General features: G+C 44.5%; 1 protein-coding gene across 1 annotated transcript; it reads left to right on the forward strand.

Annotated features, from left to right (window-relative positions):
• Positions 1-2,136: 2,136 nt before the first annotated feature.
• Positions 2,137-26,463, forward strand: LOC310780969 (sodium- and chloride-dependent creatine transporter 1). Its single transcript, XM_083641501.1, has 14 exons — positions 2,137-2,680; positions 7,129-7,452; positions 14,802-14,933; positions 15,162-15,519; positions 16,002-16,134; positions 17,587-17,721; positions 18,921-19,024; positions 21,051-21,175; positions 21,394-21,506; positions 22,854-22,994; positions 23,591-23,693; positions 23,811-23,911; positions 24,043-24,213; positions 24,519-26,463. The coding sequence occupies exons 1-14, from the start codon at positions 2,650-2,652 to the stop codon at positions 24,645-24,647; spliced, it is 2,100 nt and encodes a 699-aa protein (XP_083497627.1). The 5' UTR covers positions 2,137-2,649; the 3' UTR covers positions 24,648-26,463.
• Positions 26,464-26,680: the final 217 nt, after the last annotated feature.

A 26,680-nucleotide genomic window follows, 5' to 3' on the forward strand; every position in this document is an offset into this window, starting at 1 on the left:
ATTTGGATCGTCACACTGGATATGGGAAGCCAGTCCTTCAGGTGCAATTCAAACTTAGGTCTTTGGTTTTCCAATTTGCGTTACTTTCCTCTGAACTCAAAGACGACAATTATTTTTTCTGTGTGTATTTATTTGGGTGTTATTTATTGCGAATATTTGTTAATTTAAATTAATGGAATGCATATTTATTACAGTTTGATGTTGCACTGAATCTATCACAATATTTTATTGTACAGTATATATTCTATGTTATTAAATATAAATTATTTATTACCAGCCTTGCGAGTGTGACATTAATTCATGAGATTTTAGGTTGAAAAGCCTGCAGACTAGACATGGCTAATGTCCACTAGATGTCGCCTAATACCAACTAAAACACCCAAATCCCCTTTATGAAGTAACTACAACCTGTCCTATGGGCTAGTTCACAAATAGTTTTATGTTATGTGCCAAACTTACTGTGCGTGTTGGTTGATAATGTGACTAAGCATAAGACGAAGTCAGTATCTTACATCAAAGCACTAGTCTAGTCTTTACTATAGCGGATGAGTTTATGAAATAATTAAAAAAGTGTAACATTAGAAAAAAATACTGCAAGAGCGTATTTTTCAGGGAAAGAAAATATGTCAGGAAAATACTATTCGATGCTGAAAAGTTGTCTTTGTTCTTCTACAGGCCTATTCGATCATCACCATCATCATTCATAACCCCCCGCCAACACATGACTGCAGTCTGCTCCAGTTCCTTGGCTGTATGCGATCCCACCTAAAGCCTACAGGGCCCCGTGTGGCTGTGGCAGCACATGTGTGAGTGACGCAAACGTGGCAATCTCATCCTACAGGCTATGACATAATGTTACTATGAAAGGCCAGCGCTGAGGCTGGTAAATCCTCGGCACATGATGACATCTGCTCATCCTGACCATTGATCCTGACAGTGATTATGTAGCTCTCAATAGATTTCAGGCCCATATCTGACACGTAGAAAAGATTTTTGAAGTATCTTTGAAGAAGTTTGAGCTATGCCTGCCTGTGTCTGTGTGTATGGTGTAACTGTCAAACAAACAAAAACACCTTCTATTTCTAGCTTTGATTTCTTCTCCTAGCACTTCAGTATTACATGATCGGTCAAGGGTCGCAGGAGGATATCACTATACGCTCACTAAACACCTGACTCTCTCACACTCTTTCATATTGGCTGCCTTTCTTGTAATTGAAGCTGTTCTGTTTTGGGGCGCCGCCTGAAAAAGTATGTCTAACCTTGATTCATCCAGAGATGAATGGAGTCAACTGATTTGCTCAAGCGAGCCTTGACACTGGGCTAGTTGTTGAGGGAGGCAGGAGAATTACTCATTCATTTCCCCCACCCACATTGACCAGTGATCCGAAATGGCGACCTCTGGTCAGCAGGCTGCCTCTAAACCTCCGGGCTAGAAATCCCCAAACTTTTTCATGACAGATGGAGAACCCCCTAATAACGCATATAGGACTCCACCTGATTGATGGTTTTATTCCTAGGGAAACGTCATCTGATATGTGTTGTCTGTCCATTATAGCCCTGCTGTTGGTGAGGAGATACTAGTAAAACATTGTCTCATCCGTTTCTTTTCTAAAAAAAAGTACCGTAACAGAGAAAATACACTAATATTCCAATAACATATTTTGTTGTGGTGTGGAGAGAGCCCCCTCAAGGACCCCTGAGGGTCACTGGATATCAATTTGGGAACCCTCTGTGCAGGACCCAGAGTCATAGAGACCCCCAATTCCTTCGTCCCCATTCAACGCAGAGCAAAATACAGCATACTCTGGGCATTTCTCTGCAGTTTGTGTGATTTCATTCAGGTCAAGGGCGTCTGCAGTGAGTCTACCCATCCTTGGAAATCTATTGCTTTTCTACTGAGTGGATTCCTGGCTCTGCTGCTGATGCTGTGCACACTGCACTGCCCTCGCCTCGGATGAGCCAATCAGATTGCTGCGTGCATGAGTGGGCGGGGCCGCAGCGTCTGTCACCGCTAACGGACCGGGAGACAGCTCGAGGCAGCAGGCAGCAGCAGCAGTAGATCACGTTCTCCCGTCTGCCGCACACGCACACACACCCCACCCGGTGAAGAGGACCTAAAAACCGACGCAACGCATCACGTAGCCGTAGGGTACTGGACTTCTGACTAGGCAATAAGGAACACCTAAACCCCTTTAGGCGTACTATCCTTTTCATTTAACTGTCATCCATGAGATTCTTCAGGCTTACCTTCAAGTGCTTCGTCGACTGCTTCTGAATCCCCTCTCTCACCGTCCGAGCTGACCGCGGCGCTGCGCTCTACATCTCTTCCATCTCCCGCTGAGGGTTTCCAACGCGTGAAAATCACTAAACGACGATTTTTTAAAAAAATATCAAGAAGGTGAAATAACAAACCTAGAGAATCAAAGAGAGAACTGGACAGCTGCATACCAGCTACTACACCTCTGTCCGAGACCCCCTGGCCACCCTCTGGTCACCTTGTTAGCTAGGCACGTTGATAATAACCAACAGCTAAACCCACACAACCGGCTTGACTTTATTTCCCCTTTCTTTACTTTTATTTTTTCTTGAACCCAAATAGCGGTAGCTGCCGAAATAATAAACAACTATTTTTGTGCGGCTATCCAAACAATGTCACCAGAGGTGGAGGAGAACAACCAAGGTGAGTAGGCTACGATTTATGATTTCCACTATACTTATAACGTTATAGAGCATTGTAAAGTGTGTGTGTGTGTGTGTGTGTGTGTGTGTGTGTGTGTGTGTGTGTGTGTGTGTGTGTGTGTGTGTGTGTGTGCGTGCGTGCGTGCGTGCGTGCGTGCGTGCGTGCGTGTGTGTGTTATATTATAAATATAATAATAATATATATTCTATATAAATATAATGATATATAATTATTACTTTAATTTAGCCAAAGTACAATAACTAAATAATATGATTAAATACATTATGAATTAAAGCATCCGTGTCCCAACCAGTGCTTTGCCCTTTATACTTTTGAGAAAAAGAGCAGTCCCACATCAGCTGCACTTATCTGGTCTCACTCTACATTTTCACTATCTGTATTCTAAAGACATATCTCAACATACACTTCACACCTGTATTCTAAAGACATATCTCAACATACACTTCACACCTGTATTCTAATCTAAAGACATATCTCAACATACACTTCACACCTGTATTCTAAAGACACATCTCAACATACACTTCACATCTGTATTCTAAAGACATATCTCAACATACACTTCACTACCTGTATTCTAAAGACATATCTCAACATACACTTCACTACCTGTATTCTAATCTAAAGACAGATCTCAACATACACTTCACGTCACTATCTGTATTCTAAAGACATATCTCAACATACACTTCACATCACTACTACCTGTATTCTAAAGACATATCTCAACATACACTTCACATCACTACTATCTGTATTCTAAAGACATCTCAACATACACTTCACATCACTACTATCTGTATTCTAAAGACATCTCAACATACACTTCACATCACTATCTGTATTCTAAAGACATATCTCAACATACACTTCACACCTGTATTCTAAAGACACATCTCAACATACACTTCACTACCTGTATTCTAATCTAAAGACATCTCAACATACACTTCACTACCTGTATTCTAATCTAAAGACATATCTCAACATACACTTCACACCTGTATTCTAAAGACATCTCAACATACACTTCACTACCTGTATTCTAATCTAAAGACATCTCAACATACACTTCACACCTGTATTCTAAAGACATCTCAACATACACTTCACACCTGTATTCTAAAGACATATCTCAACATACACTTCACATCACTACTACCTGTATTCTAAAGACATATCTCAACATACACTTCACATCACTACTATCTGTATTCTAAAGACATCTCAACATACACTTCACATCACTACTATCTGTATTCTAAAGACATCTCAACATACACTTCACATCACTATCTGTATTCTAAAGACATATCTCAACATACACTTCACACCTGTATTCTAAAGACACATCTCAACATACACTTCACTACCTGTATTCTAATCTAAAGACATCTCAACATACACTTCACTACCTGTATTCTAATCTAAAGACATATCTCAACATACACTTCACACCTGTATTCTAAAGACATCTCAACATACACTTCACTACCTGTATTCTAATCTAAAGACATCTAAACATACACTTCACACCTGTATTCTAAAGACATCTCAACATACACTTCACACCTGTATTCTAAAGACATCTCAACATACACTTCACACCTGTATTCTAAAGACACATCTCAACATACACTTCACACCTGTATTCTAAAGACATCTCAACATACACTTCACTACCTGTATTCTAAAGACACATCTCAACATACACTTCACACCTGTATTCTAAAGACATCTCAACATACACTTCACACCACTACTACCTGTATTCTAAAGACATATCTCAACATGCACTTCACGTCACCATCTGTATTCTAAAGACATCTCAACATACACTTCACACCACTACTACCTGTATTCTAAAGACATATCTCAACATGCACTTCACGTCACCATCTGTATTCTAAAGACATATCTCAACATACACTTCACGTCACCATCTGTATTCTAAAGACATATCTCAACATACACTTCACATCACTACTATCTGTATTCTAAAGACATATCTCAACATACACTTCACATCACTACTACCTGTATTCTAAAGACATCTCAACATACACTTCACATCACTACTACCTGTATTCTAAAGACATATCTCAACATACACTTCACATCAAAGCTTTACAGTTAATTGGTTGGAAGTAATTTTGCAGCTTCAGTGCGGTGCTGAACTCTCATGCCAGGTATCAGTCCTGTAGGACAGGAGACAGACAGACACACACACACACACACACACACACACACACAAAACAAGTTGTAGTAGGCCTATATGTCACGAGGAAATCATGATTTAGCTTTCTAGGCTTATCCTACATAGTGTCCTCTAGTAAGAGAGTGGCGTCAGCGGAGGACCAAAATGCGAGACTCATTAGCCAATGAACAGCCAGGAATGGGTCTCGCGCTACTTTTGCATGCTAAAATAAAGCTGATAATGTACAATTTGATTCAAGGGGGGAAAAACCCTTTCAGAGTACAACACAAACTGTCTATTTTGCTGCAACTGGACAGTGCTGCTTCCTTTACTCAAGAGTTCCACTTTCTACTTCCTGGAAAAAAACTGGTCCATTGGAGTGAATGGAGATGTCGGAACTCTTCTATTATACGGCTCTGATCCTACATATTCGATTAGGTGACTCATCATACTGTATAAGTAGCCAGCTCCAAAGAATAGATAAGTATTGGTATGGTCAGGTGTTATACAGTACCTGTATTTTGTTTATGCCCAGCAACAATCATTGGTTTACACTCTAAACTGGCTTGACCTTACAGGTGAACTATGTTGATGAACCTAAAATCATCACATACTTAAAGTATTCCTCAAACTTGTCCAAAATCACCTTAAATGATGTGTCCAGCTACCATAGATAGGATACCTTTTCCCCACACCTCCTCTCCCCGATTTCTCTCAGTGTCTTCTCCCCTCCTCGACTCTCTCACACACCCCCTCAAACTGCTCTGATCTGGATGAAACTGCTTTGCTTTGCATCCAGAAACAGAGCGACTGACACTCATATCGACGTGGACCAGCCGTAACAACGACACTGTGTCTTTGGGGGTGGGTGTGAGTCAGTGTGTGTGTGTGTCGGTGTGCATTTATTTGTGCAGTAGCCTGTCTGTGTGTGAAGCATTGTTTCTCCAAGAGGAGCTTATGACTGTTGTGCGTGCGGTGTTGTACCGCAGCACACCAAATCACTCTGACTGAGAGAGAGAGAGAGGGAGAGAGAGAGAGAGAGAGAGAGAGAGGGAGTGAGAGAGAGAGAGAGAGAGGGAGGGAGAGAGAGAGAGGGAGAGAGAGAGAGAGAGAGGGAGTGAGAGAGAGAGAGAGGGAGAGAGAGAGAGAGAGAGAGAGAGGGAGGGAGTGAGAGAGAGAGAGGGAGTAAGAGAGAGAGAGAGAGAGGGAGGGAGAGAGAGAGAGAGAGATGGAGGGAGAGAGAGAGCCAGAGAGAGAGAGGGAGGGAGAGAGAGAGAGATAGAGGGAGGGAGGGAGTGAGAGAGCAGAGAGAGAGAGAGAGAGAGGGAGTGAGAGAGCAGAGAGGGGAAACTCAATGTCACAGTGACGACAACAGCGTCAGATCTTGTGACCGAGAAATAAATAAACGCCAATAGAGTCAAGCCAACAGTGCGGAGTGGCCCTGGTCCCATTCACAGCAGAGATACAAGTGAATGGATGGGGGTGAGACGTAGCCTGTTTAGCCCTGTTGCTGTGGCTTAGTGGAGCTTTCCAACGCTTGACTAAAGTTGTAGCATACGTACGTACTGACGCTGTCCCAACAAGGAACCCAAAACAGAGGACGGTCCATAAGCTCAACTTCAAATTCAAATAGCCTTTATCAGCTTTACTGGACGTCATAGCAGGTTGGCAAACTAGCAATTGCACAGAATAGCTCTCTCTCAAATTCAAATACTGGATGCATTATTTGCATTATTATAGGAAATATGGGCAAAGCCATATACAGTACATCAGTTACCTCTCTCTCTCTCTCTCTCTCTCTCTCTCTCTCTCTCTCTCTCTCTCTCTCTCTCTCTCCTCTTCCATTCAATATTGAATCCAAGTCTAATCAGCCCAATAAGCCATGGTTCATCTCTATTATAGTGCTGATGTGTGTTAAAGTGTGCTTGTAAAGTTGTGACTGTGTGTGTACATGTGCGTGTGCGTGTGCGTGTGTGTGTGTGTGTGTTTATTTATATTGGAGACACGTGGTTCTGAAATATTGCTGAATAGAGTCTTTGTCTGTTATCCTCTTTGATAAATAGGCTGCACGGATAATTTATTAGGGATTACTTTGACATTTCAATTCCAGCTTTCTTATCTCTTTTCTGTTAGTCCTTCCTCACAGTCGACTGACTTGCGCTGTTATTTCGGCGTTTGCTGCTATACTTTCTCACCCGGTGCTTGACTGTACGTCTCTTCCCCTTCCCAGGTGAAATCGGTCACCCCCAGCCGCCGGAGGGAGGCGTTCCTTCCGCGGATGAGAGTGGGGGGGTGGCTCGCCCCCTGGTGCCTGTGCCTGGCGCTGGGGCTGGGTGTGGTGGTGGTGAGGGTGGAGGGGGCGGGGGCGGGCCACCCCAGAACCAGGATGGGGCCGTGGCTGTGGCTGTGGTCCTGAACGGGGCCACAGCACTACCAGTGGTGGAGAGAGAAACCTGGACCAGACAAATGGATTTCATCATGTCCTGCGTGGGCTTTGCTGTGGGCCTTGGCAACGTGTGGCGCTTCCCTTACCTCTGCTACAAGAATGGAGGAGGTGAGCGCCAGGAGCACTGTGTAGCCTACACGCACGCACACACACAACAACACTTTTCTACACACACTGAATACAGCCGCTGAAGGGTTTCATACCTATATGCTACCATGCTATATGTCTATTTTGCAGAAATTATTATAGGCCTAGTTGATACTCAATGTTAGGGATAATCATCAGTTTTTGACCATTTCAAATATAGAGATGACTGCGCACTCTAAAACGTTACCACAGGGGCGTATGCAGAAATTGAATTATAGGTGGGCCTGGATCAAATTGGGTGGGCCTGGATAGGAAGGGGTGCAGATGCCCGGCCGAAGGCCGGGCATCTGCACAGGCCGAAAAATTTGACGTGTTATTTTACTAAAAATAATGCATTTGACCATCATTTCAAGTAGAATGATATCACCCAAGCAAGAATATTTCAAGGGTTCAAGTGCTTTACTGAAATATTTGGACCATATAATGATAATACAATTATCTCAACCTTAAAAGGTTACATATAGGTGCCAAATGTTGCATACATGAATGCTTATACTTGTGTGTATACTGTTACTTTATACAGAAATTAGAACCACTGATCCATATACTGCTGTGAGTTTAAAAAATAACAACACTGAGGCTGCTTCAAGTTTGAACAAGACGCCCTCTGGTTTATTTATCCACAGAGAGAACAAAATTCCTAGATGTCATGAAGTTGTCATGCATTAGACTCTGGAGATGATGTGCCCTGCGTTTTTACAAAAGTAACAAAACCATTGGCTAGCAATGCAGCAGCAAGTTTGCCTCTAGAAAACAACCAATTTAATTTTTTTTTTTTTTTTTTTTTTTTGGGTGGGCCAGGGCAAGAAGTGGGTGGGCGTGTGCCTACCCAGGCCCACCCGTAGATACGCCCCTGCGTTACCATTGTGTATTTAAGCCAGTGGTTCTCAACCTTTCAGACCCGCGACCCCCAAAAGACTTTAGGCTGGGGGTCGCGACCCCCCCCCCCCTCCCCACCGCTACCCAACCCAACGACAGTGCGCACGCATTCACACACTGATTTCACCTCACTGAAATAATCTTGATTGAGACAGACAGACAGACCGAGGCATGTGTGGGAACGCCCACAAAATGTTAAACGGCTGGCGCACGAGTGGGGTAAAACCGTCGATATCTCAATGGGCTGACTCACCAAAGGAAGGTGCTGCGGCTCTACACTACAGGATTGGGGATTCTAGAGCAGAACACGAGACGTCTGTTCAGATGTGCGTTTACTGTGGTGGTCAAACCCCCGATCGTGCCTGCCTGGGCTGGGCTAGCAGCTACATTCTAACTTTGCTGAATGGATCGAACGGGGGATTTACCCCACCTTGACCACGCCCCCAGCCAGGCTGAGCCAGCTATCCCAGCGTCTATGACGAGGCATCGCCTCAACCTATAGTTTATATAGCTTTATAATACATTAAAGTTTAAACCATTGGTATATGGGAGATTTAATCATCATGGGGGAAAAATTATTTTTTCACAATCATCCCCCCCCCCCCCCCCCCCCCCAGTAAATCCAGGCATATTTTTGTTGCGGTGAAGTTGTAACACGCAGAGCTGAGCAGCAGTCTCAGCCTGCTGCTGGCATGATGATCCGCCCGAGGCAGCGCTGCTTGAAAGAGTGCCGCCCGGCGCGCATGCGGTGGCAGGAGGAGAACAGTGAAAGGTGGAGGAGCCAGGCAGCACGCAGAGAGAGAGAGAGAGAGAGAGAGAGAGAGAGAGAGAGAGAGACGCAATACCCCACACAGACAGGGAGAGGGCCTGCTGCGTGGCTGTGAGCACGTAGCTCTGCACAGCCACGCTCACGCGGTCACCTGTGCGCGCGCATCGTTTATTTATTACCGCCGTCCATTCATAAAAGTTGCCCTACATGATGCTTTATTGGCCTTCTTGAATGACTTTATTCCTTTTTGTTGCGTCCTCTCCGCTTTGATGCACGCCCACTCTTTCAACTGTAACCTGTTTTGCAACCTTTGGCCTTGACTTTTGTTATCTCCGCCGCACCCACTTCGTTTTTTTTTCATTTTTTTTTTTCACTATTTGTTTTTAATGAGGTGTTTATATGAAAGTGAGTGCACGGCGGTGTGTGTGCGTGTGCGTACGTGTGTGTGCGTGTGTGTAGTGTACAACCTCGTACGACCTCTCCTGGTACCAGCCCCTCCCTCTTCTCCTCCACCGTTGGTCTTGTGACCGGTGCCTCTCTGATATACCCACCTCTCTGGTATCATGTAACAATGCGCTGCCTGCCTCACACAGTCCAGGCCCTGTTGCCTCCTGCCCAGCCAGCCAGCCAGCCCAGCACACAACAGAGGTGCTTTCTCCCACTCTCCTCCTGATAAGGCGGGCCCGGCCCGTACGTACGGGTGTGTTGTCGCACAATAACGTGTCCTGTGACCTGCTCATGCCCTCGCCGCTGTGCCCTCCTCCTCCTCCTTCGCTCTGCGTCAGCGCCGCCACATCGACTATCTGGCTTTGGCGTCCTTGACCAAAAGCCCCATGCAGGGAACACCTTGTGACACGATGACGACGACGACATCAGATAAGAGTCGGGCTGCTTCTTACTCTTAACCCATTGATATCTGATGCAGCATTTGTGTGTACAGTATATCCCTCATTTGTGTGCGTATCCCTTTAAGACCGCGAACCGCGTTAACGCGGTTCGCGGTCTTAAAGGGATACGCACACAAATGCTGCATCGGGTATCAATGGGTTAACGGGGCCACAGTATATATTGGAGAGACTTAAATAGGTGAATGTACTGTTAAAAATAGGTGACATTTATTCTCTGGCAGCATTAAACTCAGCGGTGAGGCCTGATGTGTCTGCTCCGGTGATGATTACAGGATTTACATAAGCCTATTAAGGATGCAATTCCTCACAGATTTGGACAATATTAGGTTATCTCAGCACAAATATTTTCTCTCCTGTGCTTCCATTCACGCCTCCTATTTCATCTCCCTTTCTCTCTCTCTCTCTCTCTCTCCCTTTCTCTCTCTCTCTCTCTCTCTCTCTCTCCCTTTCTCTCTCTCTCTTTCTCTCTCTCTCTATTCCTCTCTTTCTCCCTTTCTCTCTCTCTCTCTTCCTTTCTCTCTCTCTCTCTCTCCCTTTCTCTCTCTCTCTCTCTCTCCCTTTCTCTCTCTCTCTCTCTCCCTTTCTCTCTCTCTCTTTCCCTTCCTCTCTCTCTTTCTCTCTCCCTCTCTCTTTCTCTCTCTCTCTCTCTCTCTCTCTCCCTTTCTCTCTCTTTCTCTCTCTCTCCCTTCCTCTCTCTCTTTCTCTCTCTCTCTCTCTCTCTTTCTCTCCCTTTCTCTCTCTCTCCCTTTCTCTCTCTCTCTCCCTCTCCCCCTCTCTCTCTCTCTCTCTCTGCCCTCTGCCCCCCCCTTCTCTTTCAGACTCACAAATGTTTCCTTATAAGGCTACAGCCCCCTGCTCCCGCTGAACGAGACAGAGAACGAGAGGCTGAACGAGAGACAAATTGTCACTAGATAGATAGCAGTGTTGCAGAGTCACCACATCAATGTCTAATTGTGATTTTTTTTTTTTTTTTTTGTATTTGTCGCGTCTTCCCTCTAAACGCGTCGTTCTGGTTTTTATGCCGGTCTCGTGTCTCCTCTCCACTGATCCATCCATTCTTCTTCCTCTTCTCTCTTGAGCAGCCTCTCTCTGCTCTGCGTCATAGCTGGTCATGTGACCCCCCCCCCCATCTGCGCACCGTGGCCGCATCACCATTGTATTCATATTGCTGCAATTGGATTTGGTATTGAGTTAAACATCCCTACTGTAGCTATGCTTCCCTTTTTTCACAGTCTATTTCCACTCTGTATTTCCTATCGTAGCAGTCACAGCTACAGTATGAGGGATCCAAATGATAATATAGAGAGGCAAAGCGAACGTCACTTCCTGCTTCAGCACTGTGTACCAGAGATTTTCATCTGCCATTTATTTTCCCATAGACCTTTCGTAAAATGCTTATAAAAAAGAGTTTTACTTGTTCAAACCAAACGGTACAGATATATTTAGACACAGGAGAGATCGCATAACATTTCACTCGGACCAAAACATAAAATTATGCGGGTTTGAAGAAAATATTTTTTCAATGTTGTTTTTTTAGGTTTTGGTCCGAGTGAAATGTTCTATGGTCTCTCCAAATTATAGCGTTAGCTGAACCAGTAAAAGTATTTTTATAAGCATTTTACTAAATGTCTATGGGAAAATAAATGGCGGATGAAAATCTCTGGTACAGTGCTGAAGCAGGAAGTGACGTTCCACTTTGGCTCTCTATATAAGAAAGGTGTTGAAAGGAATCGCCCCTAGGGCCAACGGCTACTAGTTAAAATGACGCGAGAGGTCATTACATGTCTCTAATCAGACTAATGACTCCTGCGGTAGTCCATTGACGTTTGCCGTCTCCGTTTTATCGTCTCTCTGTCTCTCTCCACTCTCCGTGCAACTTTCACTTTCAAGGACAATAATAGGCAGAAATGTGGAGACAGTTGTGGAATGAGACAGTTGCGGAATGAGACAGTGCGGTCATCGTCTCCCCCTCAAACTCTCAATGCGTCTCTTATCTGTGGCCTTGTGTATCCTCCTCCCCAGCGCTCCCTCTTCTCCTCCTTAACAGCTTCCTCCTCTTTGCTTGTCTCGTCAGTCGCTTGATAAGTTGCAGTTGCCAATGTTAAAGCATTGCTTGTGTGCTTGAAAACGGGAAAACCTTGAATATGTGGCCTTTAACTCAAATTTGATAGTGTGTTCAATGCATGCAAGTAGTGCCGGCTACCTCTTTTCCTTCCAAAAAAGACAGATTATGTGCATTAATATTTCATCGTGTGGTGAGTACCCGAAGCACAACATGTATTTTGGCGCCGTGAGATGTGTGTTTTCGCAGATTTTTAACAGCTGTATCATTACCCTCCATTCTATGGCGATACTAACTAACTTCACGACTGTAGCTCACTGTAAACTGCGCGGACAGCGTCGGTAAGGCATGGTGTATCTTGGTTATGTGGGGGGGATGTGGCAAATGAGGCTAAACTCCTGAAAAAGTGGAGTACCCCTTTAAGTTAAAAAACCTTACTATCACTAATGGTTGGGGCCTACGGTTGGCAGTTAATGAATAAATGGTCTGACAGTGTGTTTGTTAGCATAACTAGCCTGCTAGCTGTCCATTTCATTCATTGTCACCAAAACAATATCAATGCCATTTTCCAAACACATTGCAGGCATCTGCCATTCATAGTCACAAGTGGCATCATTGCTAGATGGACTGGGAAGAACAAAGTCCATTACGTCATTTAGCAGATGCTTTTATCCAAAGCGACTTACAATATCACATTTTGTCAACAGTAGAGACATCAACTATGCCACACAGTCTATGACAGCTAAGGCTTTTTGAAGGAACAGAGTAGCACTTGTACAAAGTACTGTAGCACTTGTACAAAGTAGTTTGCGAAGGCCGCGCTCCACACTAACTTTTTAAAGTGGTCGCCAGGCTGGCAACCAGGCTTCGGCTTTTGGTTGCCGAAACTGAAATATGGTTGCCATCTTTAGTCACCTTGAGTAATTAAGATACTATGCAATTAGTCAACGGGTATGGGTTGGTGGTACAATATGGAAATGATTCCTGTCAGAGAATCCTTTGTTGTTTGAGGGTTTGATTATTTTCATGAACTGAGTTGAACATACAGATATTGCAGGGGGTGAAATAAACATAAGCAAATAAATGGTCTTGAGTTTAATGTAAATCCAAATATAACAAATGTCACAGTTCTGTTATACAATGGCACTGTGTATTGATAAGTAACGCTACCACCCTTGTTTAGCACATACCGTAGGCCTTAATATTAACTATATTAACAGATTGTCATTGTCATAATAGGGAGAGTAATAAACATTTCAACTATACACCAATAAAGCAATACAGAATTAGAACCACTCTCAGCTTAAGTAGGGTCAAGCTGGCCTCATCCACACCCTCGAGCAATCAACAAATACAACAGCTGGGCAATCAGCCTAAACTCGTTACAGGTCGCCAGAAACAGCCAAACAATTGCACAATAAACAGTTATACTAGGCAGAGAACAAAAGTTATCAGAAGTACCAAATACTTACCAAAACTGCTACAAGATTCAATCCATTCTATTGCTCAAGTGATGAACTTTAAAAAAAAAAATTGATACGAGGAACTTATTGATAACATTATTATTCAGCGTTGTTGCTGCTTGTGCACTGCTTTGTGGACATCCTGCAAAGGCATGAGGACCACAAACCAGGCAAAGAGCAACATCTATACCTCCTAGCAGATGTCCAAACCTTGCAAGTGTCTTCGCTTTGAAGCAGAGAAACAGCTTTGTCAGCGTTGTTCAGTTCTTCTGCACCTTGAACACCTCAGCATCAAGTATTTCCCAGTGCTCAAGTTTCAAGTTTCAAGTTTGCTACTTTATTCATCCCTGAAGGGAAATTAGGTCATCAATAACAGCAGCAATAACAACGGAACACAAAATGAATTGAGTAACAAAGACAGTAGGGACACAGACAAATGTAATACAAGTAACACAGAGCATAAAGAGTGCATAAAAAACAGACTAAAACAGTCAATAAGTAATAACCGTAATAGTAATAACAATGTATTTACAGATATTTCTGTAATAGAAATCAAAACAAAAACATCACGTTCCTCTTCTTTTTGCGATGAAAGATAGATAGATAGATAGATAGATAGATAGATAGATAGATAGATAGAAATTCAAAGGAAAACAGACAAATGATTACACACAATGACAAATATATATATATAAAACAAAACAGCTCAGTCCATTTCAATTGTAATCAACGTTCTGCTACAGAAAATCCAAAGAAACCTAATGCAAAAAACCCCAACATGTTCTAAATAAGAACAAAATTACACTTAACAGATATTCACATTAACAGTTTTTGTTGTGACATCTTATGGCAGCAGCCGGGAAGGACCGCCTGAATCGCTCCCTAGAGCACCATAGTTGTAGTCGTCTATTTGTCTAATGTATTTTCCTGCTCCGTCACAGTAAGGTACAGTGGATATGGGAGGGATTGTCCATGATGACACATGGTCTACTCCTCATCCTTCTCTCAGCCACCTCCTCCACAGAGTCCAGTGTGACACCGTGGACGTGACCAGCTTGTTCAATGTTCAGCACTCCAGCTGGAATATGTTTCCACTTACCTGTTACTTAAGGGTAGAATATGAATTCAGTGAACCATGTCTTGATGTGTGTGTGTGTGTGTGTGTGTGTGTGTGTGTGTGTGTGTGTGTGTGTGTGTGTGTGTGTGTGTGTGTGTGTTGTGTGTTGCAGGTGTGTTCCTCATCCCCTACATGCTAATTGTGTTCGTCGGTGGCATCCCCGTCTTTTTCCTGGAGATTGCTCTGGGACAGTTCATGAAACAGGGTGGGGTCTCTGCCTGGAACATCGCACCCCTCTTCAAAGGTAACTTGATGTGTGCATGTGTGTGTGTGTGAAAGAGAGAATGCAAAAAATAATAATAATAATAATCATATATTTCTGAGAGAATGTATTTCTCTCAGAAGCGGTAATATTCCAAGGCCTTAACATCTCACTCGTTTCTACTGCAAATTTCTGTCCCTCTTCTCTCTCCCCCTCCATTGCACTCTCTCTCTCTCTCTGTCTCTCACCCCCCTCCTCTTCTTCGCCCAGGTTTGGGCCTGGCCTCCATGGTGATCGTGTTCTTCTGCAACACCTACTACATCATGATTCTCGTGTGGGGCCTCTACTTCCTCCTGCACTCCTTCACCACCCCGCTGCCCTGGGCCACCTGCGGACACCCCTGGAACACCCCCAACTGCACGCAGGACTTCCGTCGCGCCTGCCACAACCGCAGCATCAGCACCGCCCTGTCAGCTCCGCCCTCATCGTCATCATCACCCGCCCCCTCCAGCAGCAACGTCCTGTCCGCCGCCTCGCCGCTCAACCTGTCCTCGGCCCAGCTCCTCCTCCTCAATGGCAGCTGCATTGAGACAGAAGGCATGCGCTCCCCAGTCATCGAGTTCTGGGAGTAGGTCATCCCTGATCTGGGAATTGTGGCTCAGTCAAAACAGGGTGTCAATCCAGAAAATGACTTGAAAAGTCTTAAGATTTTCTATTATCTTAAACGTACGGCCATAAAAGTTCTTGAATATAGTTACATTTTGCCTTAGCGGGTTTCTTAGTCGTAGATTGGGTTTTAGAGGTTTTGGTTGCAGATTCGTGGTGTGCAATGTTTCCAGTGGAGAAACGCCACACAGCCCTATATTCTGATGTGTCTACACTACAGTTTTTTATTTGTAAAATTGCCTCTATGTTTCATTCCAGCTGGAATTGACAATGACAAGGTCTTAAAAAGTCTTAAATTTAACCTGATGAAACTTGCAGACACACCCGTTACTTCCCATGTTGTTCGCTGCCGCTAAGCTGACTAGAGGTCTCAGATGAGTTGGGCGCATTGCGTTTTTGTTTTCTTCTCTTCTAAAAGCCACATCTCTGTGATCTTCTTCCTAGACGCAAGGTGCTCCGTCTGTCTAGTGGGCTGGACGAGCCTGGTGCCATCAGCTACGAGATGGTTCTGTGTCTCATCGTCACTTGGGTCATTGTTTACTTCTGCATATGGAAGGGAGTCAAATCCACTGGCAAGGTGAGCAGACGTCTGTGTTGATCTGTATGTGACATGAGTTGAACGGGGGAGGTTAACGTATGTTCTGGCCCCACAACTCTTATGCTTGGTGGTACTGACCTCTGACCTGCCTCACGGAGTTTGCGGCATTTTGCCCTTTGACCCTAAGTCAGCTTTAACATAGTCAGAGGATCAGTGTCTAGACTGAGACACATATATACACAAGCACACATGTAGTGTTTGAATGTCTGTTCATTTTGTTGTGTTTGGGTGTTTACGTGTTTTCGATCACATACATACGAGGCTCAAAGCTTCAGTCTATAATCTGCTGATCTCTGCATCCCTATACCAGTGTACATATACATATTGTTCAGAGTGAATTCCATTCCAGTAGTGGGATGGAAAAAGGATGCACACTGCCCATGCTTTTGAATGTGGGGCGGCCGTGGGCTCAGGAGGTAGAGCAGGTCGTCCGCTAATCCGAAGGTCGGTGGTTCGATCCCCGGCTCCCCGGTATGCATGTCGAGTTGTCCTTGGGCAAGACGCTGAACCCCCGAACTGCTCCCGAACTGCTCCCAATGGCTCTGCTAGCTCCCTGCGTGGCAGCTTGCCACCTTCGATGTGTGAATGTAGGCACATTGTAAACCGCTTTGGATAAAAAGCGCTATATAAATGCGCACCGTTTACCATTTTGAATGTCTGTGATACACGGGCATAATGTAAGCATCCTTATTTCATTGTATATGGAGTCTGTGTTTGCAGACGTGTCACAGCAGTAGCCAAAGCTCATAGAGAATTGGGGGGAAAGAATGAGTGAGATTGAGCCAGCCTCTCCTAAGCCGATTAGTAACTTTCTCCCATGTAGCTGTTTGAAAGGGGCTTTTCTCCCCGTGGTCACTCTAGATCAAGGCAAATATGTTCCTTCTCACCGCTCTGCGCTTACCATACTGATGTAGCTAGCTGGGACTTTCCACTGCGTAGCAGGGGGGCAGCTTTCTCGGCACAACCTGACAAAGACACCTGCCTTTTCAAAAGGTTTGCCAAAGACCCCCTGCTGTCGCAGAGGGCTTACAAATGGTTTGGCTTCCCATGTTGTAGATGGCCCAATCTAGTACTACAGGAAGGACTAGGCTTGAGGTCATTTATGTCCACATGAGAGAATATAAAAATAGATGCAAATATTTTGCAAGCATTTGACTATAGCAGATGGCCCATATTGATTGCCACTAAACTGTACCAACTGTGCCTGTACCAACTATCGCATTAGTCACTGAAGCACAGAAACATCTTGTTCGGTTGCGGGTTTAGGTTTTGCTTATGGTTTGCATGTGAGCTCTCTCTGATGTAGCCCCATTTGTGCATCTCCGAAGAGTTGGCCCTAGCTCTGCTCCCTATCCTCTGTACTTCACCGCTCTGTTCTGCTTGTTTCTGTAGGTAGTGTACTTCACCGCTCTGTTCTGCTTGTTTCTGTAGGTAGTGTACTTCACCGCTCTGTTCCCCTACTTGGTTCTCGTTGTTCTTTTGGCCCACGGAGTCACTCTGCCAGGAGCTATAGATGGGATTGTCTACTATCTGAAACCGGACTGGTCCAAACTTGGAGAAGCACAGGTATGACATCTGTATAAGCTTGTGTTTGGATATGAATGAACATCACATTTGTTTGTAGCAGAGTAGTGGTAGTAAAAAAAAAAGTATTGTTATTATATAGTAAAGTAAACCTTTGTTGTTTCACCTTTGATTGAAAAATGCTTCCGCCGGATTAAAGACAACAAATTACGTGATGTTTACTGATGTTTTTCCCGCTCTCTAAATTTGCACGTTAGTTATTTCCCTTGTTCGGCGTAGCGGTGCCGGGTGGAGATCTGCACTCTACTGAGTGCACTTTTCTATTTTTTTTTCTATTTTTTTTTTGCTGCATCTGATAAAATACAACTATTTAATAATAACAAATGAAACTGCGGAAATCGCTGACCTTAAATGAACATTTATCTGCACTTATTGTCTGCATTGCAGTGTACTTATTCAAACAAAAATCAACTAAATAAATGTCCACAGGGCTTAAAACTAACTTCATCACCACCACCTTCCCAAAACTGTCCCCATGCATATCTTTGTATGTTTATGTTTGTTGACGTACTCGGTTACAAGCCAACTAGCCAATCTAAGTGATCAAAGACAAAAAATGTATAAGAAAAAACTTTCTTCAACTCACTTTGCACCGTCTTTTCATAAAGTATCATCTACCAAGTGAGTAGAGGTAACAACAATGTGAGATTCTGTCCTACGAATCCACTACTATCTGAGCCAAGTTAGCTTGGTGTATTGAAGCACAGAACAAAACACACACGCGCGCAGAGGGAGAGAGATGCACACACAATCGCAGAAACGTTATGTTAGCTAGAAGCCCATAACGTTTCTTCCCCAAAACGTTGTTGGCAAGTTGATAACGTTAGCTTTCGGACTCGTGTTAACGTAAGCCCACTTGTTGAATTGCGGCTATCCCTAGCCCATTAGCAAATGCAACCGACTGTAACTAACGGTAAGTATCGGCCTATCAAGTCGATCGCGATTAATCATTCGGCCGATTGATCGCGCCACTATTTATGACCACTATTTACTTAGGACACAGGTGTGAATTCAAATTCAAATTTAAGACACAGATGTGCGAATATAAAATCAAATTTAGAACACAGGTGTGTGAATATTTGGCAAAGTCCAATGTTTTGCTACAATAATACCTTCATAATAAGAAAAGACCACTATAGACAAAATGCTGCATTACTCTCATACACTTTCCTTTGTGTTAGGTGTGGATTGACGCTGGCACTCAAATTTTCTTCTCCTATGCCATCGGACTGGGTGCCCTCACCGCACTGGGCAGCTACAACCGTTTCCATAACAACTGCTACCAGTGAGTTTGACCACAACTTCAAGTCAGACACCATTGTACCCGGAATGAGACCAACATCAACACAGACACCATCAGCCAAACATGTGACCACAGACTCGAGTACTATGAAACAAGCAAGAAAAGTCGTCTTTCTATTAGAATTAGGCGTTCACAGCTCGCGCTCTTGACTGTTGGAGCTCACTCTGTTCTCCTTAGTAACAGTTACTACATGCAGTAGAATCACTCTTCTGTGTAAACCATTACTTACTATACTGCAAGTACTACTTACTGTGTACGTAACCAGAAGTAAAGCAGGTGCAAAGAAAAGTATAATTTCTAAACGAAACAACAGTCCATATTTTCTAAGACCCTTTTTATTAGTTCTGGGATGGCATATTGTAAGGTTTTGTGGCTTATCTGCGCAAACAAAACAATCATTTGACTTGGATTTGTGTGTGCCAAGAATGTTGAAGCGCCAAAGACTTCCTGGCACACTGCTCACATTTCAGATGACTTTATAATTTCCCATTTGGCAGACGCTTTTATCCAAAGTGATGTACACACGAGATTTTAATATAGCACAAGCAAGGATCTAGTCAGTAGAAAACAACTAACGTAAGTGTCAGTAAGCTGCAACGTCGTTTCCCTGATCAAAATAGCGGTGAATAGGTTTTTATTTTCAGGCGAACCTCCCGCGATAGCTTTTGAAAAGCTGCAGAAACTTAATTGCTATAATAGGAAGATTAATTCATGTTCATTTCTAGCTACGGTTGGCCTCACACTGCTTTCTCTGAGCCGGTTGAGGTGCTTGTTGCTGATGTGTTTAGCCGAAACAGACGGAGATATGTAAACGTTCAGATCCTTACATGGAAGTTAGCTGGACACCAATAATATACGGATCACTTTTCCTAGCTCTCAGTAGTTTCATACTGGGACGCTGCAGGCATTTTTGGAATGCCCGTAGCAGGAGGAGCTTTAGGAATATCGTTCCATTGAAAATCCTCTTTCCCTTGACCTAAATTGGAAGTTGAAAGATGGCTTCAGACTCCGAGGTATGCCAGCTCGGCCCTCTTTCTCACACACACACACACACGGAGGCTCATCTCAGAATAGACGGTGAGATGTGTGGGTAAACTGCTCTCATCATATACAAGTGTCTGTCTTCATTATCAGTCTCTGTGCTCGTACACAGCACAAATGGTCTTCTCTAATTATTGTGGGTCTTGATATTATGGACTGTTCCGGGCACCAAACACCCACGCTGCCTTACTTATCCGCATCTCTCTCAGGCATTTCTGAGTGCTATTTCAGACAAACAGACAGACAGACAGACAGCCAGACAGACAGACAGACAGAGACTATTGACTGTTGACTGTGTGGAGGTTGCTACAGAATACAGCAGCAGCAGCCGTGTGCATACTGTATGGCAGTAACTATCCAGGTCAAGCTGTTGTTTACACTATTCATATCGGAGAGGGGTTGGATTCTTGGCCACTGTTACCAGCGAGACTTTGTTTTCCACTTGCAGGCTAGTCAGGAGAAACAGGAGCTCGCTGTGTGGAGACGCGATCGTTATAATGCCGTTGATTCATACATGGTTTCACACACACATACTGTCATGCGTACGAGAGTGAAACATCAACTATATCCTACGCAAGATGTAAAGTGAATGCAGCAGAGACAGAGAGAGATCTCTTTCTGTGTGACTGTCTCTCTCCATGACTCATTTGCCCTCTGCTCTCTACCTGCCAACTACAAAGACAGCAGCAGCTATCAGTGAGAAATATTGACTGCATAATCTACCCCCCCTTCCAACCTACCTCTTCCTCTGTTGCCAATGTCTGCCTTTAGTATCTTGCGTAAGCCTCATCTTTGAGATCACTCTTGTTATGATTTGGCACTATATAAATATAAAACTGATTGATTGATTGATATTAAAGCATATTATAAAGCGTCATTCACCTCACCCTCTCTCTCTCTCTCTCTCTCTCTCTCTCTCTCTGTCTCTTTCTCTTGTCTCTCTGCCTCCACCTCTGTTTCTCGGTAGGGATGCGTTTGTGCTGGCTCTCATTAACAGCGGGACCAGTTTCTTTGCTGGCTTTGTGGTGTTCTCTGTGCTGGGCTTCATGGCTGCCGAGCAAGGAGTGGACATCAGTAAGGTAGCCGAGAGTGGTAAGAATCCAGCACGCGCGCGCACACACACACGCGCGCACACACACACACACACACACACACACACACACACACACACACACACACACACACACACACACACACCCGCCCCAGCTAGGCCCCAGCTTAGCCCCAGTGCAACGAGTTTAGCGATGGCAGGACGACCTCTCTCTGCTCCCTGACTCTATGAGCATATAAATATGTGTCTCCGTGTGCAGGTCCAGGCCTGGCATTCATAGCCTACCCCAAAGCCGTGACTCTGATGCCTCTGGCTCCGCTCTGGGCAGCACTCTTCTTCTTCATGTTGCTCGTCCTGGGCCTGGACAGCCAGGTAACACGCCTACGCAACAACGCACATTCCACTTCCTGTTTATATACACTTGAATTCTTACACACAATCACGCATACTGTGCATGCAAACATTTTCTCTAGCATAGATATTAAATAAATGTCTGTCTTCCTCTGTCTTTATTAGATAAGAGAGCTATTTATCTATTTAGCTATTGTCTTATTCTCTTACTGTCTCTCAATCTCTCTCTCTCTCTCTCTCTCTCTCTCTCTCTCTCTCTCTCTCTCTCAATCTCTCACAATTCAATTCAATTCAAAGAGGCTTTATTGGCATGACCATAGTGAATAACAGCATTGCCAAAGCACATTGTACATGGTAGTACAGACAGAGGGAAAAAATATGGTTTGTAACATACAGTACAAAACCGTAAACATTATGTTACTGTAACATACGGGTAGTTCAAACAACCATGTCAACAATATTTGAAATAGTAATGAAATATATACAGATATATACATATCGATTGCGCTTGAACTAGAGAGAGGGAAGGGGAAGTGTGTGTGTGTGTGTGTGTGTGTGTGTGTGTGTGTGTGTGTGTGTGTGTGTGTGTGTGTGTGTGTGTGTGTGTGTGTGCGTGCGTGCGTGCGTGCGTGCGTGCGTGCGTGTGTGTGTGTGTGTGCACGTGTGTGTGTGTGTGTGTGTTTGTGTGTGGGGTAATGTCATGTCCTTTTCCTGGAGAGGTGTGTGTGGTAATGTGATGTGCTTTTTCTGGAGAGGTGTATGTGTGTGTGTGTGTGTGTGTGTGTGTGTGCGTGTGCGTGCGTGGACCGAGGGCTCTCTCTCTCTCTCAATATCTCTCTTTCTCAATCGCTCTCTCTCAATCGCTCCCTCTCTCTCTCTGTCACTTCCTCTCACATGACCGCTAGACAAACAGCCCAGACACTTGGTGACCAGTTTTTCCAGTGCATTTATTCACAGCCCTGTTTTGGCGTGTGTCCGTTTGAGCCCAGTGCCTACATCCATTGTTTTGCAAACCCAGAGATTTGTCAATGAGCTTTCTGTCTGATCCACACAGAGAGTGCGTCTGTCGACAGACGCTCCACTCCATTCATTCACTCTCTCTCCCCATCCCTCTCCCACCATTTCTCCTCCATCCATCTCTCACTCTGTCCTCCTCCCGTAGCCGCAGTGGCTACACACATGTACTGCCATTTCTGGTAAGAGATATATACGAGCTATTATCCTCTCTTCAAGTCTTTCTGACTCAGCTCCTTCACCTTTTCTCTCTCTTTTTTTTGTTTCTGTCTCTGTCTCTCTCTCTCTCTCTCTCTCTCTCTCTGTCTCCTCCTTGTTGCTTTATCGCTCTCTCTCTTTCACTCTGTTTCTCAGTTTGTAGGGGTGGAAGGCTTAATAACAGGGATCATAGACATGCTACCCCCTAAGTCTGCCGTGGGCTCCGTGCGGCGCGAGGTGGTGGTGGCCGTCTGCTGCGTCACCTGCTTCCTCATCGACATGTCCATGGTCACCGAGGTACAGCGAGGATTTTCCACCGTTTTTTTTTCGACCTCCCTTGGTGTTTAGTCTTGCTTGTTAGGTGGGCGTGGAGGCTGAGAGAGTTACGCACACGACAAACTCTTTTTGCAAAGAGAACCGTTTTAAATATATTTCATTAGTGCTGCACAATTAATCGCAATCGCAAATGTCAGCCTGTGCAATTATATAATCGCAAAACGACGCAATTTAATTCAATCAAGAAATTACAATGCTTTTTTTAGTGGCTCCTGAAAACAGTACTGTACGTATCTTTTTTAGTTTCGTATTTCCATGCTAATTTAAGTTTGTATATTTGTTTATTATGTCGCAAATCACAATATTGTCCACGATAATAATCGCAATATGACTTTTACGCCAAATCGTGCAAATCGTGCAGCACTATATTTCATATTTAACTCTTTATGGTGTCAGAACAACAAATTGTTTGATAGGCATGGGAAAACCATGACCAGAAAAGGATGAACGAGCAAGGTAAGCATGAAAGGAGGCAGGAAATGGATCAAACATTTAAGTATTAAAATGACGGGTGGCAAGGCAACGATGTGGCCCTTCTCTGTCTCCGTCTCCGTCAGGGAGGGATGTACGTCTTCCAGCTGTTTGACTACTACTCGGCCAGTGGCATCACGCTCCTGTGGCAGGCCTTCTGGGAGTGTGTGGTGGTGGCGTGGGTCTATGGTGAGTGAGGCACACTGGCTCACGGCCGTGTGTTTTTCCATCACAGTAACAGCAACCACACAATCCAAGTGCATCATCATCATCACAAGATCCTTAATAGGCTCCTCTGCTCGGCAGGCGCGGATCGTTTCATGGACGATGTGGCTCGCATGATCGGCTACCGGCCCCTGCCCTACATGAAGTGGTGCTGGTCCTACATCACGCCTTTTGTCTGCGTGGTACGATCTGTCGCTATTTATTATGTGTATTATGCATCATAATACACATGTACTGTGTATTATGTATTGTGTATTGTGTGTTCCTGCATTTTTCCAGGTTCTGACATTTTTACATTTTTGCGTGCATATAGGCAATTTTCCTGTTCCATGTCGTGAACTACAAGCCCCTGACCTATAACACAGTCTACACGTACCCCTCGTGGGGTGAGGCGCTTGGCTGGGGGCTGGCCCTCTCCTCCATGCTCTGCATCCCCGTCACTGTCCTCTACAAACTACTGCGCTGCAAAGGATCTTTGCGGGAGGTCGGTATGTCTGTTTGCGGGAGTGTGTGTGCGTTTCTCTCGTGTGTGTGTGTGTGTGTGTGTTTCTCTTGTGTGTATGCATTCTCTCGCGTGTGTGTTTTTCTTTTTGTAAGTGTTGATAAGTCAAGTTAGGAATGCGTCTCCTTGGATATTGCCCCCCACATCCCGTCGCTCGTGGTTTCAAGGTTAATCATTCTCTGAAGTGTCTGTCTCAATAAGACGGCTCATCCATCATCCCTGTGTCCGTGTCCCCCTGTGTGTGTGTGTGTGTGTGTGTGTGTGTGTGTGTGTGTCTCTGCGTGCAGCGGTGGCAGCACCTAAACACCCCAGTGTGGGGCAGACATCACCTGGAGTACCTGGCCCCAGAGTCCGAGGCCAAACTGCTGCCCCCCGCAGGAGCCAAGAGCACACTGCACTTCGAGAGCGTCATCTGATGAGCTGAGCCCTGCGGAACAGAGAGCCAAGGTCGCCCTCATACATCAGCATCACATACATACACACACACACACACACAGACAGACACACACACACACACACAATCAGTGGTGTAGGTAGGTACTCTTAATTTATGCCAAATCTTTTCTTAAGCGGCCAATCAGGCAAAGAATAAACACCCTGTGTTATAAACAGCGACATGTAAGACTACTCTTGCATTTTGATTGGCCAGTAGTGTTTGCACGTTGTCACTTAACTCGTACACTTCAGATAACCACATGGCTGTGACATGGCTCCTTGTCACAAGGATGACAGGAGATGGCCATCATTTTTTATGGCTTCAACAACATCTTTAGCAAAAACCAGGAACGCATGTCCACTCATTTTGGCCTTATTTATTGAGTCACCTGACCTCTGCCCGTCTGTCTCCTCTAATCTCTGACTAATGCCGGCTGTCTATAGGAGATTTTTTTTTTAATGACTATATTCAGCTTAGCTCGAAGATAATATAGCCTATGATGATACGCTGTACCACTGCTAATTGTTTAGCTAAAGCTAATATTTCATTACAGTTAATCGAACAACAACTATAGCTACATAGTGCCTTCGCTCTCCTTGCTCTGCTAAGTAGCGAAACAATATTTACACACTATAGGCTCTAGAGGGGATTTAGAAGTGGATATACTCAATGCTAACTGAGAAATGAGTGGATATACTCCGTATAGCTGCGTGTGCCCTGCGCTACACCACTGCACACGATACTGAAAATGCATGCACACACACACACACACACACACACACACACACCACACCGTCCTGGTAAGAGAATAGCCGAGATCAATCACACACCCTCACACTCGTGGTGGAAAAGCCCTGGACAAATGGACCAAAGATGAGATGGGAGAAGAAACACACAAACACCCCCCCCCCCGCCATTACATACAATCAACACAGGCTGACATTCCCAGTTCCTGCTCCGCTCTGCTTTTCTGACTCTCTACCTCGCTGCCTGCCTCTCTCTCTCTCGCTCCGCGCTCTGCCTTAGTAGTGCCGTCCTGTCTGTCTCGTCCTGTGAGCGTGATGTGGTGTCCAGTCAGTGTAGCTGCAGTACCTTCTCTCGCCTGCCTCTCTCTCTCTCTCTCTCTCTCTCTCTCTCTTCCTTGCCCAGCCTCAAACATCTCAACACATCATGCCATTTGGTGCTGAATGAATGTAAATTTAAAAGATTCTGATAAACTTTCAAAACGAAAGACCTCATGTCGACTGATGATGCCAGGGTTTGAGTGTGTGCGCATGTGCGTATGTCTGTGTATGCCTGTGTGTGTGTGTGTGTGTATGCCTGTGTGTGTGTGTGTGTGTGTGTGTGTGTGTGTGTGTGTGTGTGTGTGTGTGTGTGTGTGTGTGCGTGTGTGTGTGTGCGTGTGTGCGTGCGTGCGTGTGTGTGTGTGTGTGTGTGTACACCTTGTGCGTTTGTCTGAGACATAACACATTTAAGTCTGTTGCAGCATGGTGTCTTACTCATTACCCTTGGCCACTGTTTTCTACCAACTGTATTCTCCTTGTTGTATTGACTGTACAAAAACAACTTCCATTTGTAAAATTCAAAAAGAAGACAATGCATCGCCACTTCCAATTGTGTGTTATTAAGTAACTTAAGTATCCAGTGTATTGTAGGGGTCTGTGAATCAGTGTTAACAATATCGGGGAGGGGATGATGATCAGTATTTCCCCCTTGAGAGAAGGAGAGGAACTGGAATGAAGGAGACGAGAGTTGTGGGGAGGGGAGAGAGAGAACGATACCATGTCAAGAAAGAAGCAATAAATGCCAAGATGGAGATGAAAACGTGTTGTCATGGCTCTTTATTTACACAAACAAAAAAAAACAAAAAAATAATAAAATATTGATATTTACAGATAGTATTGTGGTTCAATCACCTCAAAACAACTCAAACGTAAAAGTGTCACAGCTAAAGAGTGGTGTAATCATGCTTTATAAAGCCTTTATTTTGCTTTTGGAGGTGTGTTCGGTCGG

The sequence above is a fragment of the Poromitra crassiceps genome, assembly GCF_964638095.1.
Source record: "Poromitra crassiceps genome assembly, chromosome: 8".
Lineage (NCBI taxonomy): Eukaryota > Metazoa > Chordata > Actinopteri > Beryciformes > Melamphaidae > Poromitra > Poromitra crassiceps.

What these genes read in the sequence shown, in the direction of transcription:
- LOC310780969 (XM_083641501.1), top strand. Translation starts at nt 2,650, where the DNA reads ATGTCACCAGAGGTGGAGGAGAACAACCAAG. An exon ending in CCAAACTTGGAGAAGCACAG is followed by an intron (nt 17,722 to 18,920) that starts GTATGACATCTG and finishes CCTTTGTGTTAG; the next exon opens with GTGTGGATTGACGCTGGCAC. An exon ending in TCCTGGGCCTGGACAGCCAG is followed by an intron (nt 21,507 to 22,853) that starts GTAACACGCCTA and finishes TCTGTTTCTCAG; the next exon opens with TTTGTAGGGGTGGAAGGCTT.